Raw genomic sequence first — 18,597 nt, forward strand, 5'->3', positions numbered from 1 at the left:
AGAGGAGTTTTTGGAGAAAATACATGAGCATGTTCTTCTGGGTAACTGAAAGCACTTCTGTCAATGGTTAAGAGAAGGGGAAGAGGTACTTTTAGACTGTTATAGGAAGGATATTATTAAGCTGGAGAGGGTTCAAAAGAGATTTGCCAGAATGTTGGTGGGAATGGAGGGTTTGAGTTATAAGGAGAGGCGGGATAAGCCAGGACTCTTTTCACTGGAGTTTAGGAGGATGAGAGGTGACCTTATAGAGATTTATAACGTAATGAGGGGTTTACATAAGGTAAATGACAGGTATCTTTTCCCTAGGGTGTGGGGATTTCAAAACTAGAGGATATGTTTTTAAAGTGAGAGGAGAAAGATTTTAAAAATGCATATGTAGCAATTTCTTTTACACACAGTGTGGATCATGTATAGAATGAACTTCCAGAAGAAGTGATGGATGCGGGTACAGTTACGATGTTTGAAAGACATTTAGATAAGTACATGAATAAGAAATGTTTGAAGGGATGTGGGCCAAGCGCAGGCAAATGGAAATGATTTGTTTGGGATTATAGTTGACATGGTCTGGCTGGACCAAAGGATCTGTTTCCATGCTATATGACTCTATGACTGCAGTAGAATGCAATGTTTCTGACTGCTTTCATCATGAGGGACATTCGAAAATTAAGTAAAAGGTTTTCAAAGTTTAAACAACAGGGTCATAGCAAAACCAATAGAAAATGATACAGCAAAGGAATTGCTTGAGGATTTAGGTCATTTGTGTAAATAGATAGACAGACGGAATCTAAAATTGGATATTTTGTATGAAAGCATTTCACAGGTTCATCACTTTATGCTTTTTGAATTTTGAGGAAGTCATATTCAACATAGAATGCTAACTCTGTTTCTCTCCACAGATACCTCCAGATTTGTTGAGTACTTCTTTTTGTTTCAGATTTTCAGCATCTACAGTATTTTACTTTCACTCTCTCAGGTAGAGGTCAGTTTTGCTGCGAGATCTAAGAGGGGGCATGACGTCTTCAAGACAAGGTGTGAGCTGGCAGTAGAAAAGGTTGAAAATCTGGAAAACTGGGTGAACAACTTGGAGTCTCTAAATAGTTAGCTGTTTTCTCAGAAGTAGTTAAAGCATGAAGCAGGGAAGTTTCAGTTGGTTGGTGAAAAATAACTTCTAGAAATCTACACCATCAGGACTGTTGTGACCCAATAGACAGAAGCAGAAACATACCTTGCTGATAATAAGTATACCAGAGATGAAAGCTACTGTCAGATAGGATTCCTAAACAACATTGTGTGAATAAAAAGTGTTATAATGTGGAACTGGATATGTCTGCAGGGGGTGATAGAGGTGAATTTGGTTGTGTGAGGCTGATCTTGATTGTATCAGCTATTTAAAGTGAAATTTTTCATTCTATTTGAAGTAACATTTGCTTGCCAACTCCCGTGCCATTTCTGTTGGTTTTGATTTGAATTAAAATAAAAGTTATGAAAAGTGAAGTTGTGTGGTAATTTCTTCATTTGGGACTTGTTTGGATAAGTATAGATTTTTTTTTATCAGTTCCCCCAAGGGTATTACAAAACCAGAGACTTGGGACGAAGAGAGCAGTCTTAAAGACAATCTTCATTGAGGGAAAAGAGACTGTGAGGTTTGGGGGAAGGATATCCAGGGCTTAGCATAAAAGACAATGGTGGTGAAATGATAATAATTAAGGATACAGAGAAGGCAAGAGCTGAAGGGACCCTGAGATCTCAGAGTTTTGTTGTGCAGCAGTAAGTTAGGGAAGGATGATATTGCAGAGGAATTTGAAAACAAGGAAGACAATTTTTAAATTGTGGCATTGAGATACTAAACAGCCAATGTAGGTCAGTGAGCAATGGAATAATGGGTGAATGGGATTTGTGAGAGTTAATCTAGGAGCAGCAGGGGTCTAATTAAGTTTCAGCAAAGTACAAGGTTGGTTGCTGGTTTGCAGAGTCTCAGCGAAGCTATCAGTACACTCAAGAGAGTTATAAGCACAAACTCCAGCAGAGAGTTGGATGCAGGTTAATTATTCAGCCAGTATGAGGTTAGACTAAAAGTCAGTAAATAAACACAAACTTTCTGATTTCTCTGGTTCATTTAATGGATATTCTTTTACATTGAGGGGCCAGCCCAACATCCAGTGAAATTCTATGTGTTAGGCAAAGTTCAAAAAAGCTAAGATTAAATTGAGAAGTTATCAGCAGCTGTAAAGTTAGGCGAATGTATTTCAAAGAACATCCCTTGAAAGTGGTCTCAATAATCTATTCAGCATCTGTTCCTTGATTACTCAAAATGTGACAAAACATTCTATCATCTCAATGCTTTAAATGTCTCATGGTATGCTATTAATTACACATGTTGGTTATATAGATTTTCAAAGGCTCCTGTATCAAAGCAATTTAAAGGGCAAGATAAAATCATTCAAAATGTTCTATCCCTATCATAAACAATATTAAATTATGAAACTGACCATTCCCGATCCAGAAAAATGTATCTAATATTTTTAACTAATTCTAGGGATGTGGGCCTTGTTGCTAGACTAGCATTTATTGAGCATCTCTAATGCCCTTGAGATGGTGAGCTGCCTTCATGAACCTCTGCAATCCATGTGGTATCGGTAGACCTGCAAGTTAGGGAGGGAATTCCAATATTTTTGACCCAGAGATACTGAAGGTATGGTGGTATGGTTCCAAGTCAGGATAGGCTGTGACTTGGAGGGAAACTTGTAGATAATTGTATTCCCATATATGTATTGCTGTAGTGGAAGTTGCTGTCTAAAGCACCCTGGAGAGTTGTTGCAGTGCATTTGTAGATGATCCACGTTGCTGCCACTGTACAGAGAAGATAGAAGGAATGAATAGTGAAGTTGTTAAATGTGATGGTCATCATTTGACCTTAATGGCATTGAGCTTCTTGAGTGTTGTTGGAGCTGCACTTGTCCAGGCAAGTGCAGAACATTCCATTACACACGAGGCTTATGCCTTATAGATGGTTTTGGGGAGACAGGATTCCTAAAAATTCCGAAGGAGAGTCATAGGTCTCAAAATGTCAACTTTGTTTGTCTCTCCACCTATGCCGCCAGATCAGCTGAGCTTTTCCTGAGCACTAGGGATGCTCAATAAATCTTAGCCTAGTAGCAAGGCCCACATCCCTAAAATTAGTTTAAAAAGTTAGGTACACTTTTCTGTTTTTATTAAATGTTGCATACTCTCCCCGTCCAGAGAAATTCCCTGACCTGCCCAATGTTGTCCAGCATTTTCGTTCCATTTTCTGATTTGTGGATCTGAAGTAACTGGATTTTCTTTCTGTTCTCAGTATCTTGCCCTTTTCAATGAATATCTTTATTTTTAAAAAATATTTAACCAAGAACTCCACATTTACTTAATCTTTTTCTCTGTTACCAATCTTGCCCCAACTAACTTGGGATGGCTGGTTAAACTGGATACATGAGGGGTTTATTGTTTATACAAAACCACTTGCTATCAGTGAAGGTTCCAGATTTTGGAATGTTCCTCCACTTCTGTATTATATTGAGAAAAGAAACTGAACACAACTTCCTCAGGTTAACTGTAATCATATAACACATTATAATACCTGTAGTCTAAGGCACTTTGCAATAAATGTCCCTTGAAATGTAGGGCAGAATGTTAAAGGGGTGACATGAGCCATGGTGAGTTTTGTGGCAGAATCAGTGAGAAGTCTAGACAACAGCACCATCTCAATCCAATTTCTACGTTTTTGCCGAGTGGCGAGGTGAGTTTCTCACTAGGCAGTGACAAGTTGCTAATTAAGAGGGACTTATTGAAAGCCTTATTAACTCCACAACCTGCACTATTAATATCCAGCTTCCTCTCTTACCAAGCAAACCAAACACCAAGGATTCATAGCCTGGACGTCAGAGCAGCTACCTGACTGTGACCAGCCTTCATATTATTCAGCATTTCAGGGTACAATCCCCAGACACCAGCCTTGTGGTCTCAACAATGCCCTGAACTCTCCCCCCAATTTCTCTTTATTTGCAGCTCCCCAACCCCACCTTCAGTCCTGAAAAGGACTTGAAATGGAGACTTCTCCGCCTCCTGATGCCACCTGGGCTGCTGTGTTCTTCCAGCCTTTTGCTTGTCTATACTATATAACCAAAGAATAATCTCCCTAGTTTTGTATTCAAATCCCCTCACACTAAATGATACCATTCTATTAGCTTTCCTTATTACTTACTGTAGCTGCATTCTAACCTTTTGTGACTTATGCACCCAGCTCCCCTTGCATCTCAAAGCTCTGCATTCTCTCACTATCTGGATACTATGCTACTTTTTATTCTTTCTGCGAAAGTGGAACTTTCACATTTTACTCCATTTGCCAGATCTTTCCCCACTCACTTAAACTACATTTATAGCCTTGTAAACTCCTTATGTCCTCTACACAGCTTATTTTCCTAATTGTTTTTGTGACATCAACAAATTTGGGAACCAGATCTCCCATCCATTCACCTGAATTAATTGAAAACAGTTGAGGTCCCAGCACCAATTCCTGCTGTAGATCATTTGTTCGACCTTGCAACCAGGAAAGGCCCCATTTATACCTACTTTCTTCCTTCTGCTAGGCAGCCAATCTTCCATCTATTTCAACATGTTATCTCCAACATCATGAACTTTTACTTTCCACAACACCAGCAATATACATAAGGCAAGTGCGGAAGCAATAGCCAAGGTTCATTTGGTGGAAACAAAAACAGGAGTTGCTGGAGAAACTCAGCGGTCTGGCAGCATCTGTGGACAGAAAACAGAATTAACATTTTGCATCCAGTGACCCTTCTTCAGATGGTGGCTAGGAAAAGGTGGTTTATATGCCACAGACAGTGGGGGGTGGGGAAAGAGGTGGAGATGGGGTACAGAGGGAGATAAAGACAATAGCTTGACAAAAAAGGTGGATGATAGTTTTCCAGGAAGAAAGAAACGCTGATAATAGACCATTAGTGGGTGAAAATGGGTTGGCTGTGCCATGTCACGACAGGACCTGGGATGTGTGAGTGGGTCAAGTACATAGAATAAGATGTTTAGGCCCTAAAATTATTGAACTCAATATTGAGTCCTGAAGGCTGCAAGGTCCCCAAGTGGAAAATGAGATGCTATTCTTCCAGTGTGTGCTGAGTTTCACTGGAATACTGCAGCAAGCCTGAGACAGTGATGTTGGCCAGGGAGCTGGGGGCTATTTGAAGTGGCAGGCAACTGAAAGCTCAGGGTCTTTTTTGCAGACAGAATGTAGGTGTTCCGCAAAGTGATTGTCCAGTCTGGGTTTCATCTCCCCAATTGTGAACAGAGCATACAGTAGACTAGAATTAGTGAAGGGCAAGTAAATTTCAGCTTCAGCTGAAAGGTGGGTGAAAGGCCTAGAATACTGAGGAAGGAGGAAGCAAACGTGCAGGTGTTACATCTTCTGCGACTGCAGGGGAAGGTGCCTATTGGGAGTGAAGGAAGAGTGGACCAGTGTGTCCAGGAGGCAACAATCCCTGCGAAGGGCTGACAAGGGAGAGGAGGAGAATATGTGTCTGGTGGCGGCATCCCACTGGAGGTGGCAGCAATGGTGGCTAATGGATGCAGAAGCTAGTGGGATGGCAAGTGAAGATCAGAGGGACCCTATTGGGTGTTCTGGGAGGGAAGGGAGGAATAAGTGCAGGAAATGTATCAGACATGGTTATGGGACCTATCTACAAATATACTGTGGAATCCTGAGTTGAGGAAAAAGGTTGACATTTCTGAGACCAAGCTGTGGAAATTAATATCTTCGAACAGATGTGATGGAGATGGAGAAACTGGGGAAGTGGAATGAACCCGAAATGTTAACTCTGCTTTCTCTCCGCAGGTTCTGCCAGACATGCTGAGTTTCTCGAGCAATCATTGTTTTTGCTTCAGATTTCCAGCAGCCATGGTTCTTTTCACTCGTTTAGTGGAAGGTCACCCAGGTTTCTTTCAAGGTCATCATGTCAATTCAATTCAATCATCCACAATAAGGTCATGGATACAAGGCCTTGTTCACTAGTGAACTGAAATTCTGGACAAATAGTGACAGCTGATTCACTTGTAGACGCCAAAGAGGCAGCGCTCGAGGGTGAATAGGAAGGGAAGGTGACAGGTAAAGATCAATCTTGAGGAATGGGGAGGCAATGGCCCAATGATATTAGTGCTGGACTGTTAATCAAGAGACCCAGGTAATGTTCTGGGAATGCAGGTTCAAATCCCACCATGGTGGACGGTGGAATTTGAATTCCATTGAAAAGAAAATCTGGAAGTAAGAGTCTAATGATGACCATGAAATCACTGTTGATTGTTGGTAAAACCCACCTGGTTGACTAATGTTCTTTTGAGAAGAAAAGTATCATCTTACATTCTCTAGCCTACATGTGACTTCAGACCCACAACAATATGGTTGACTCCAAACTGCCCTCTGGGCAATCAGGGATAGGTAATAAACGCTGGTCCATCCAGTGACGCCCTTGTCCCATGAATGAATTTTTAAAAATGAGTTGAATTGGGCAGTTTCTGTTGCTGATCATGAAGACTCCAGGAGACAAATGTAGGGAATTTCAAGACTTTTGATCTTGGAGTATTGAAGGATACAGTAGGGCATTGGGAGGACAGAACATCTGAGAGTAGACAATTGAAAGGAAGTGTGGTGATAGGTGAGAGAGGTTTTGAAAGTGTTAGAAGAAAAGGAAACAAAAACAGTTATTGGTTAAACTTTACAGGGACAGTCGAAACACTCAGGAATGATTGCAGGGAAACCTGACATATGGTTGGGATTACATAGCAAGGCTAGAATAACAAGGAATGGAGAGGAGGCAGGAACAGGAATTCCAGAGTTAAAGTCAGAGATCCTGTGGTGGGTTAAAATTGACAAAAGCAAGCTAGAGTCAACTTGAAGCATTGTCAAACTGATGTCCATGTTTCAAGACATGTGTGGAAGCTGTGAAGAGTCCAGAAGCTATTTGAAAGACAGAGTAACACAAATAAGTGTCTACAGAATACAAAGTGCAATATGCAAATGCAAAACAAGTGTTAACTTACAACAGTTACAGCATCGTTAAGCAGCGACTCTCCAAACACAATGATGAACAGAGTTTCATTAACATGGACTTCCTCAAACACAGCTATTACTGCCACGGGATCCACAGCAGATATTAGACTGCCAAAAAGCAGGAAATCAAGCAAATCTGCTTCCACTTTAGGATCTGAAGAAAATGAGCAAAATATTAGAGAAAATTACTTCAACAATAAATATAATATTTCATAATTCAGTGAGTGAATACAAAGCAGGTTGCCAACCTTAGGAGAAGAGGAACAGTAGGCCATTCAGCCCATTGAGCCTGCTTTGCTATTCAATACAATGTTTGCTGATCATTCATTTTAATGCCTTTTCTCTCCTGTTATGGATCAGTTGTTGCTTCGTAGTAAATAATCTATTCTTCTGTTAAGTCTTCCAAATGAGTTAAAGTTACACAATTCTTCTTTGGTTTGTATTTCATCAGGAGGAGTGGTTCAGACCAAATACCCCCTCAGATATATCCTAGGAAGCAGCCTAGACACTAACTTCTTCTTAATTAACAGTAAGTTTAAGCTGCTGTGTTCGAGATGTAATTCGATTGGTCATTCCACTCAGCTTTAAGCAAAACACACTTTATTATTATCCCCAGTTAAAATACAAACAAAAGAAAGAAGAATTTGTGTAACTTTAACTCGATTGCTTATTTATCTACTAAACAGCAACTGTTCCACTATAGTAACGTCCCATAAACACACCCATGGCAAAGGCAAATTCAGTAAAATAGATTGTCTCACATGCAATGCTTGTCCAGTCCAAGAGGAAAGAACATCAAGAGAAAATTCCAGCAGAGAGAGAGAAAACTCAATCATTATGCTCTAGCAGGGAGGAATATATGCAGCTTCTAAAGCCTAACAACTACTGAAAACTGAACTAAAATCCTAGTTCTGTGGGAGCCTGACTCCACCCATTCAAGCTGCATCTATTAATCTAACTTATAAAAAAAAGCTCAAGGCATCACGAGCCTTTTACTTTATTGGTTTGGAATAGACATCTTGGCACCTCGGGCTAAAAACCTCTCTTCAAAAGAAACCAGGACAAAATACACCTCTTAAAGCTATAATATTGTCATACCCCCGAATCATCCTCAAATCTCTTCACATCCTTCGCATTTAGAAACCTGCCAGTCTCTAGTTTAAACATACTCAATATTAGAGCTTCCACAGTTCTCTGGGGTGGAGATTCCAAAGATTTACTCCCCTCTGAATAAAAACATTACCTCCTCCATCTTGGTACTGTGTCCTCCCTTTTATTTTGAAATTGTAGCCTTTGGTTCTCGACTCACCACATCGTTAAATCTTACCTGCATTTCCTCTTTAAGTATATTGTAGATTTCAATGAGGTCACCTCTCATTCTTCAAAACTTCAGAGAGTACATGCCCAGTTTTCTCAATCTTTCTTCAGAGAACAGTCCCGCCATCCCAGCAACAAGTCTGGCGTACCTTTGTCACACTCCCTCAGTAGCAATAATATCTATCTGAAGGCAAGGAGGCCAAATCTGTATACGTTACTGCTGGTGTAGACTAACCAAGCTCCTACACAGACATAACAACTACTGTACTCAAATCCTCTTGTGATAAAGGTTAACACACCTTACACATCCTACATGAGAGATAGCCTTCAGCAACATAAAGTCAAGGTCACCCAGGGCCCTTTGTACATATACATTTCCTGTCCTCTTACCATTTAAGAAATGCTCAGCACCAGCATTCTTTCTAAGTTGAATGGCTACTCTGAGTTGCTGTGAGGGTCTGTGCATGCTGATCGACATGCTGACATATGCACTTCCGGTTTCTCCAGCTGCTGCTGCACATGGAACTTAGAGTCTATGCAGTGGCTGGAGAGACGAGAGGGAACGTAGGATCTGTACATCTGTTCTTTCAACCAAAATGGATAACCTCAGATTATTTCCACATTATTTTCCATCTGTCATGTTCTTGCACACTCACTAAGTCTGTCCAAATCCTTTGGAAGCCACTTTGCTTCTTCCTCACAACAAGCAATCCTGCCTAGCTTTGACTCATGAGTGTACTTGTAAATTTTACATTTACTAATCATTGATACAAATTGTGAATAGCTGGAGCTCAAATTCTGATCCTTGCAGTATCCCACTAGGCACACCCTACCAGTGTGAGAATGACCCATTTATTCGCACTCTCCATTTTCTGTCTGTGAGCTGATCTTTAATCCATGTCCCTGTCTCTGTGCTTTAATTTTGCTAACCAACCGTATGTGGCAGAAGTTACCAAAAGCCTTCCAAGAAACCAAGCAGACTACTGACTGCCCTTTATCAATCCTGTTAGCAACATCCTTGAAATACTCCAACAGATTGTTAAACTTCCCATTTATAAATCCATGCTGCATTTGCCTAATCAAATCATTATCGCCCAAGTGTTGCTTTATCACATGCTTTATCACAGATTCTAGCTGTTTCCCTACTACTAATGTCTCAGGTTTACAGGACTACAGTTCCTTGTTTTCTGTCTCCCACCCTTCTTAAACAGTGAGGTGACACTTGCTACTTTGCAATCTGCATAGAATCTATAGAACTTTGGAAAATGATTACCATTGGAGATTACTATCTCTACAGGTATCTCTTCCAAGATTCTGGGATGTTGAAATCAGGTCGTGGTATTTATCAGCCTTCATTCTCATTGATTTCTCCAACTTGAACTACTTACTAATTTCCTGCAATTCCTTATTGACTCTCATTCTTTGGATTTTTGATTTTGTCAGATTTCTTGCATCTTCATTGGGAAGACAGACAAAAATAACTATTTAGTTTCTGTAAAATGTTTCTATTCCTTGTAATAAATTCTCCTGACTCTGCCTGTCATGGATCCACATATGCCTTAATCAAAGGTTTCCTTTTTACATACCAATCAAAGTTATATTAGTCTGTTATTACATTTTGTGCTAGTTTAAATTCATTTTCTATTATTCATTTCCCTTTCATTTTGTTAGTCATCTGTTGCATTCTAAACTGCTCCCAATCCTCAGGTATACCACTATTTCAAGCAAATTTGTAGGCCTTTTATATTTATACAATTCTTAGCTTCCTTTGTTAGCCATGGTTCACTGACTTCTTTTGGATTTTTGTGTCTTGAAGGAATATATAGTTGCTGTAAGGTATGCAATGTAATTTAATGTACCACAATACCTTTTAATGTATTTTCTCAAACAAAAACAGAAATTGATGGAAAAACTCAGCAGGTCTGGCAGCATCTGTGGAGAGAAATCAGAGTTAACATTTCAGAACTGGTTAGGAAGAGCTGGCTAAGACAACAATCTTCATCAGTGCATCACTGTCCAACAAAGTCAGCCAAGATTCTGGACTGCGACTTCAAATGTAATTCAGCAGGAAGAGGGCTAATAACTGAGGCATGTCTTACACAATGATACACAGTAGTACGGAATCTCTTATTGAGTAATTGCATCTTCAACATTGTAGAGTGTTACACTGAAATTCCACCTAAAAATAAGCTTCATTCTTGTCAAGCTCTTCAATCTTAGTTAGACCTGCAAATTAAAGCTTGTCTTTAATTCAAAGAATGGGTGGAGTGATGCATCTGTCAGTTTCTATAGCCTCTATATACCTGACTCAAGTTCTATAGCAGTACATTGTACCAAACATGATTCCCCATTAGCTATGACTACCCAACTGTGGTTAAAGCACCAACAATAATGGGGACATTACAGAAGAGGAGGCAATTTTTTAAACTGTGTGTTAGAAATAAAAGGGACTTTTAAAAAAAAACTTTAAGAAATAGCTTCATTTGTTTTGCAAGAGTAAAACTTTCCTTTCACAAAACTGATCAACAAACAGTGCTCGCCAGAATGATTTATGATTGGATCACGTTATTGCTCACACATATTACATCAAAGTCATCTCTCATTTGACTATAATTCAATCCCAGCACCTGCTGCTGTAGGAAAGCAGTTCAATGTTTGCAATCAACAAACGTGCCTTTTGGATCTGAGTCAAATCTGACCTGAATTAGTCAGAGCAGTTATGTCAATGACCAACATTCGAAAATGTTAAATGTCTGACAGTCAGTTACCAAAGGAGCTTTAGGTCTATTGACAAAGTGAAACATTACACATGTATACTCCTAACTCTCTAAGACACCAATAGTGTCACTTCTGGCTACAGCAAATAAACAAAATAAACCAATTAACTGATAACAGACTGTAAAAATAACAAAAACTCCAATGGAAACTTATTAAGTTAGAGTAAAATGTTATTCTCAGGGCTGATAATGCACTCCAGCCCTTATGCAGCCCATTGCTCATGGATGACTTCACACGTATCAGTGGACATCAGATACTCCCTTCCCATGATCACCTGGAAAAAGTGACCCTCGTCTTTTGAGTGAAACAAATCATCAAAGTAACAAATGAGCAAAAAAAAAACACTACTTAAAGGGGAAAAGTTTCTTTATGCTCTGTTGAGCAAATAACAATCAAATTTACAAATTAACTAGTGGACAGCTCCTTAAAGGGGCACTGTGTCAAAAACAAAACTTTGAAGGGAATGTTACAAATTAATACCAAATATTTCAACTGATGATGCACTCTAGCCCCCGTGGTACCTAATGGTCATGGAAAATCTTAAGGTGCCAGTGAACACTATGCGCCTCCTCTCCAGAAATACAAAGTGTAGAACCGGACACATGGAAGAGATGTTGATATGTGCACGTCATTATCTAATTTGTGACAGCCACCAGTCCTCCCAAATCTGTAAGCATATGATCTTATTTTAATTAACATTATTAACAAAATGTTGCCTGCTTTCATTCTATGACCGCTTTGAAATATTTGTTTCTCTGTATTGACTGCCATGTTTTAAGTCTAGTTTTGGTGATTTCATACAAAACCAAGAAGGAAATTGAAGAAGGGAAATGAGTTTGAATAAATGAGTGAAAGGTGATTTTGCTGTTATAGTTGGTGGCCTGTGTTCACTGGTAACACTGAATCCTAGTACGGTTATAGCACAGAGGAACTAATTCAGACCAGTGAGCAGGTTCCTGCTCTCAGCAAGACCTGTTTGATAGTCCCACTCCCTTCATCTTCCCCAAAGGCTCTCCAATTTCCAGATGCATAACTAACTCCCTTTTTAAAACAACAACTGCATACACCTTCACCATTTCAGGCAGTGCATCCTATCATTCACTATATAGAAAAGTTTATCCTCAAATAACTGTGGTTATTTTGCTAAATCATCTAAAATCTGTGTTCACTAGTACTCGAGCTTTCTCCCATGGAAACCACTTCTAGCCATCCTGTTAAGACTTTTGATAACTTTTGAATACTGTCAAATCTCTTCTCAACAATCCCTTCCCCACCACCAGCTTTGGCAATCTATTAGTTAGTTGTAGTCCTCATTCTTGGGACCATTCTCGTGAATCTGTTTGCATCTTTCCTGAAGTGTGTGACGCCTCGATTGGGACACAGTTGAGGCTGAGCCATGACTTTACAAAGGTTTGTCACAACTTTATATAATAGGAGAAGCAGGCCTTAAGCTATAACCCTGTCCATGTTCCTTTGTGTGCAGCTTCCAAGCTGTCATTGTTTTCACCTTTGATGATGGTCTAAGATGTTGAAGGCAATTAACAAGGAAAATGGAGCAAGGTATAACCAAAGATCTCCTCATTGCTCAGAGTTAAGACTAATGCCGAGGAGATTAGGAACATGAAATTACATCTCAAAGTTTTTATGGACCAAGATTTCCAAAAGGCACCTTGTAAAATTCTCAGTCTAATGTGTTCCAACGGCTATTTGTTATCACAACTGAATGAAGCAGACTAACAGCATTAACTGCAGCACCAATTACCATCTTAACAGAGCTCCTTATGCAGTGCCCTGACTCAAACCCATCTAAACTGACACATTATCAGATACAAAAGTTATGAATGGACTTGAATTGCAAGCTCAAGTTTATAGGAAACACAGACAATTACTGAAATAAAGGAACATGGATAATTTGATTCTGGACACTGTATTTGCACAACTCTGGTTATAAAATGATACAGATTCAACATTCTAGTGCTAGTGGAAGAAAAGACAAACTTTTGTATTTATCAGCGCAGACACTGTTTAAGGCTCTCCCATTGTTGTTTGTGGGCAGCGGAGAGCTCTGTCACTGTGTAAATTGATCCGCAATGGTAAAAATAGCAAGAGTCACACTGGACTGCAACTTACCCATCAGCCCAGCAAGCTTGATGCCCCAAAGTGCTATTCCAGTTGTGAATGAATTCCAGAGGGTGCCAATTGCTGCATACATCAGAATTGCACCAAAGTTGTCAAAGAAGAGCCTGCTGGGCATGAAGTATCCTGAGTCGAGCACAATGGGTGGGAGAAGAAAGAGGAAGAAGGTATCTGGGTCCAGCTGGTACTCTGGTTTCTTGGCAGCTGCGAGGACTATCCCACCAAGGCCTAAACCAAGAAAGATCAGCAAACAGCTTTCGGGTACCACAGTTGTCACCTTACTGGAGAGGTGGAACACTGGAAATGAATATACAAGGAAATGTCAGTAGACAATCTTTGCTCATTTTCGCTTACAAAACTATAGGCATACAGTCTGAGAAGGCAGGAGATGATTTCTCTCCAATCTCGTGGAAAACTTTAAGCTAAAATAATGTCAAAGTTGTGCATTCATTCGAATGATCAAAAATCCCGACCCACCTCAGACCCCCTGTTCACAGGGAGTAGAGACACATGGTACTTTAGACATTGATGGCACAGCACAGTTTGCAGGTGCAAAAGGGAAAAGGAAAAATGGGGTAAAGGAGCAAGAAAAGTCACATGAACAGGGAGGCTAGAAGAATTACTGTGAGGGATTAGAGTTCATGCACTGGAAAAGAACAAGGGGAATAGATTCTCTAGAAATAGAGAGGAGGTGAGAGGAAGACAAGAACAGACTGTGACGGTGAAGGTTAGTAAATTGTAGCAAATTCTGTATTTATTTTTTAAGCTAACTTAATATTTTGTCATTTTTTAATGGATTAATGGATTTTGAGAGAGAATGAATGAGAAACAGCACATTTCTGGTGCCAGCAATGGCTCAATGGTATCCAGGGACTGTCTTGCTCACTCTGAATATGAAAGACAGTGGGTTCATTTCTTCACAGAAAGTTGGGTATGCCATCTGGGCTGGCACTTCATTGCAGAACTGACAGATTGCTGGACTGATGTAGATATCAATGGGACATTTCTGCTCTGGTTTAATCAAGGTTTTCATGGCATTAGTTAAGAAGAACAGGGAATCCTCCTGGTGTGTCGGCCAATAGTTATCTTTGAACTAATATCACAAAAATAGATTTTGTGTTCATTTATCTCATTGCTCTTTGAAGGAACTTGCCATGTGCCAGCTGCTGTCACATTTACCACAGTGAATACATCTTTTGGAGTACTGTGTGCCTGTGGTAGGAAAGAAATGATTAAACTGGAGAGGGTTTAGAAAAGATTTACCAGGAATGCAGGGTTTGAAATATGAAGTTAGACTGGAAAGGCTGGTAATTTATTCACTGGAGCATAGGAGGTTGAGGCATGACCTTATTGAGGTTTATAAAATCATGAGGGGCATAGATAAGGTGAGGTAGTTCAAAATTAGGGGGTGCATTTTTAAGGTGAGAGGAGAGATATAGAAAGCTCATGAGAGGCAACAATGTTTTTACACACAGAGTGGTCCGTGTGTGGGATGATCTGCCAGAGAAAGTGGTGGATGCAGGTACAGTTAGAAGACATTTGGATAAATTCATGAAACGGTAAGGTTTGGAGGGATATGGGCCAAATGCAAGCAGATGGGACTGGTCTAGTTTGGGAACATGATCAACGTGGACTAGTTGGACCAAAGGGTTTGTTTTCATGTTGTGTGTCTCTATGACACTTCACTGATCATAAAGTACCATGGAATGTGAGGATTCTCGAAAGGGTGCAAAAAGAGATTTACTAGAATGGTTTCAGGATGGAGGGGGCTTTAGCTAAAAGGTTAAGTTAGAGAAGGTGGGATTGTTCTCCTTACAGTAAACAAGATAGAAGGAAAATTTGATAGACATATACAAGATTATGATAGGATTTGCTAAGGTACTAAACAAAACTGTTACCAACTGCTGATGAAACAAGGGCTAGAGGATACAGACGTGAAATATTGGGCAATGATGAGAGAGAGATGCGAGGAAGAACTTTCTTGCACAGTGAGTGATAATGAACTGCCTACAAAAGTAATGGAAGTGGAGATGATAAATGATCTGAACAGAAAATTGAATGGCCATTTTAGAAAAGAAAACTTGCAGATTTGCAAGAGTAAAGGAATGGAATTGCTCTGTAATAAGACAGTGTGGGCTTGATGGGCTGAATGGCCTTTTTATGCTCTCATGAGATTATGACTCCATGAAAGCTGCTATATAAATGCAAGTGCATTTTCTATCAGGAACTGGACTTTTTTATGTTATGGTATAGCATATTCTTGTACAATGGGCACAGTTAAGATGCAAAACATTCTACACACAAGTCTTTCAACTATACAGATAAGGTCTTGGAAGTTAGAAATGATAACAATCTCTATTCACAAGGAAATGGTAACTCATAACCTTGACATTTGATAGCTATCAAGTTAGCCTCACTTGCAGACTCATACAATGTGGATTATGTATCAAGATAAGGTTTGTGTGAAACACGTTGCTGGGCACTGAATGTTGCTCAGGTAACATAGAGGTTTTTCATCACACACTCTTCCTTTAAACACACCTCAGTCGAGGAAAGAAAAACTTCCACTTTTCTTTATAGTTTTATGGCTCTGATGTGTTATCAGCTTCAGCAGACTCAACTGAGCTTTTATGGAAGGATGAAAGTAAAATTAACTTGAATAAAAAAACAGATGAAGAGGAAAGGAAAAACACGGTGGGCAGAAAATAAAGTCTTTTTCAACTCTACTTTAATTATTTTGGAATATCGAAAGCACTGTAATTAAATAGCTCATATTTGAGTGAGAACACCCACTTCGCTAGATGATTCACTCAGACATCACACTGGGTTCTGGTAGCTCTATTCTCAAGCCATGTTTGAAGTGACATTTTAATATTGGCCTATAACTCTTTTATTATTTTGAAGGAACGTCGTCTTAGAAACAGAATTTTGTGTCAAACTTGCATGTCTTTTTGATATTCTGACAATGTTAATTGCCAACCTGATAATATTGCTATATTATTGATTGTATCTGCCATACAAATTCATACAGTTGGCTGAAACTGCTACAAAAGACAAGCAGAGCTGGTGCTTCTGAACGCTAAGGGGTGACACCTGCTGGAAAATGAGAAACGTGAAAGCAGACACAGGGTTAGCGATATGTCTCTTATCTTGATTTATTTTTTCCAATTAAACTGTTCAGAGATATCATTACACACCTCAGAAGCAGGTAGGTCTGGAACCTGGGCCTCCTGGTCCAAAGGCCTTATCACTGCACAACAAGAGTCCATCTCTCTTACTGTAAATTTTTTTAAAAAATATGTTTCATTTAATCTATTTTTCTGTACAACCTGTTTAGAGATATTATTGCAGACCTCTGGAGCATGTGAACTTGAACCTAGGCCTCAGGGTTAGGGACACTACCACCATGCTACAAGAGAGCCCTTACCTCCTTTACTCTAAACTCAAATTATTTGTCAACATCACCTGACTCCATTAGAGGATTATGCTGACATAAGGTAAGGTGACATAAGCTAGGCTGCAATGTCTGGAACCTGAAATATCACACATTCAGGTGTTGTAGGGAGCCAAATATAGTACAGACCCAAGGAAACAGATTTACTTTAACCCACATGTTCTTCCAGGAAAAGCATCCTTCCATATATTGAATATTCAATGTCCCACAAGTTTAACGACAGACATGTGACTATGTGGGATTTTGCACAATGTTACACAATCCTGAGACGCCACTTTGTAACAAGACATCATTTTTCACATTTGAGTAATTGTATAGTTAGAATGAGGTGATAGATACGGTGATGCTTCCTCCTACAAACTATTCCTTTCACAAATTCCAAAGTTAAGGCCTTCACAAGAACAACAGTAAAAATGTAGATGACAGTAACCCCATTCCTTTCGTTAGTGAGAAACAGAGCATCAAAGCATTGTGTGTCAGAAATTGTGAAACCGAAAGAAATTAAACATCATCATTTCCAAACTTAATATCTGTATTTCTTTTAATCCAAGAAGGACGTGAAGCCTCATTTCATGTCTCATCTGGATGATAACAGTTTCAACGTCACAGCCCAGTCCATCACACAAACCAGCCTTCCACCCATTGACTCCACCTATACTTCCTGCTGCCTCAGGAAAGCAACCAAAATAATCAAAGATCCCTCCCATCCCAATTATACTCTCTCCCACCCTCTTCCACCGAGCAGAAGATATAAAAATTTGAATACACTTGCAAATAGATTCAAGAGCACCTTCCCCACTGTTATCACACTTTTGAACATACTTCTCAAATTCTAACTCTGTGCAGTTGTATCACTGTATTCTGCGCACTGTTCAGTGATTCTGATGCACATTGTTTAGTACAATCTGACTGTATAGCACACAAAACAACACTGTATTTTGGTAGATGTGACAGCAATAAAATCAATCAATTAATCAACTTCCCAGTGTCCCAGTAAAAGGCTCCCCAAAATTATATGCTCAGGTACTGGATTGAAAATTGAACTCACAATCTCCAAACTTGTGAGCATGGTGCCACCAATAGAGCCATGCTGACAGCAAAAGAGCAATTTTAACATGATCTGCCAGGCAGAAAGCCTATGGAATAAGGCAGAACACTGATTTTACACTCCACCCAACAATATTTTGCATAGACTTCAACAGGTGGAAAACTAGAGTTGTATCTGAATTTTGAAAGTTACTTGGTGGGCAGGTTAGGTTAAAATTGTTTCCAATAACCTTATTTTAAGTTTTAATGATGTTTCACGCCTGCAGCATCAAGTCAAATACAGATTAGAAAAAAAACTGGAAAATATTAACGATTGTCATTTTACCTCTCTGTAGACAAGCCGACCGGAACTTTCAAATGCTTCGAGTTTAAAACAAGAAAGAACAGATATTTTATGCTTAATGAATCACAACACTGACTATATGTGACTAAAGAGGTCACCCACTTTTCTGCCATCTTGCAAGTTTAATTTGTCCAATACCTTCATTCTTTCAATGAGTGGCAATAGACACTTACATATATATAACATTGTGCGATGTTTCCAAAAATAAACAACATAATTCTCTAAGCCTATTTGTGCATTTTAAAAAAATTTTTCAGAGTTGTTGGTGTTTTGTTTGAGGTAGCTTACCATACCCTTTGTCACATTTTGCATTGCTTCATGGAGTGAATAGCTATTGTAATGGTGAACCCGATACCTGTTCCTGTGACAAGCAGCAAAACCTTATATCTAAATCAACCTGTCGGGACAACTTCCCGAGCAGGTGGGACT

The 18,597-nt window shown here is 39.5% G+C and overlaps 1 protein-coding gene across 2 annotated transcripts in view; it reads right to left on the reverse strand.

The window, feature by feature from the left end:
* slc9a5 (solute carrier family 9 member A5) overlaps positions 1–18,597 on the reverse strand; it is a 279,061-nt gene that overhangs the window by 120,281 nt on the left and 140,183 nt on the right. For both annotated transcript variants that reach the window (XM_043707124.1, XM_043707125.1), the window contains exons 2-3: positions 13,319–13,621; positions 7,084–7,247 (exon numbers count right to left, since the gene is read on the reverse strand). In XM_043707124.1, coding sequence (XP_043563059.1) covers positions 7,084–7,247; positions 13,319–13,621 — 467 coding nt within the window. The remainder of the gene's footprint in view (positions 1–7,083; positions 7,248–13,318; positions 13,622–18,597) is intronic.

This window comes from Chiloscyllium plagiosum, chromosome 17, assembly GCF_004010195.1.
Source record: "Chiloscyllium plagiosum isolate BGI_BamShark_2017 chromosome 17, ASM401019v2, whole genome shotgun sequence".
Lineage (NCBI taxonomy): Eukaryota > Metazoa > Chordata > Chondrichthyes > Orectolobiformes > Hemiscylliidae > Chiloscyllium > Chiloscyllium plagiosum.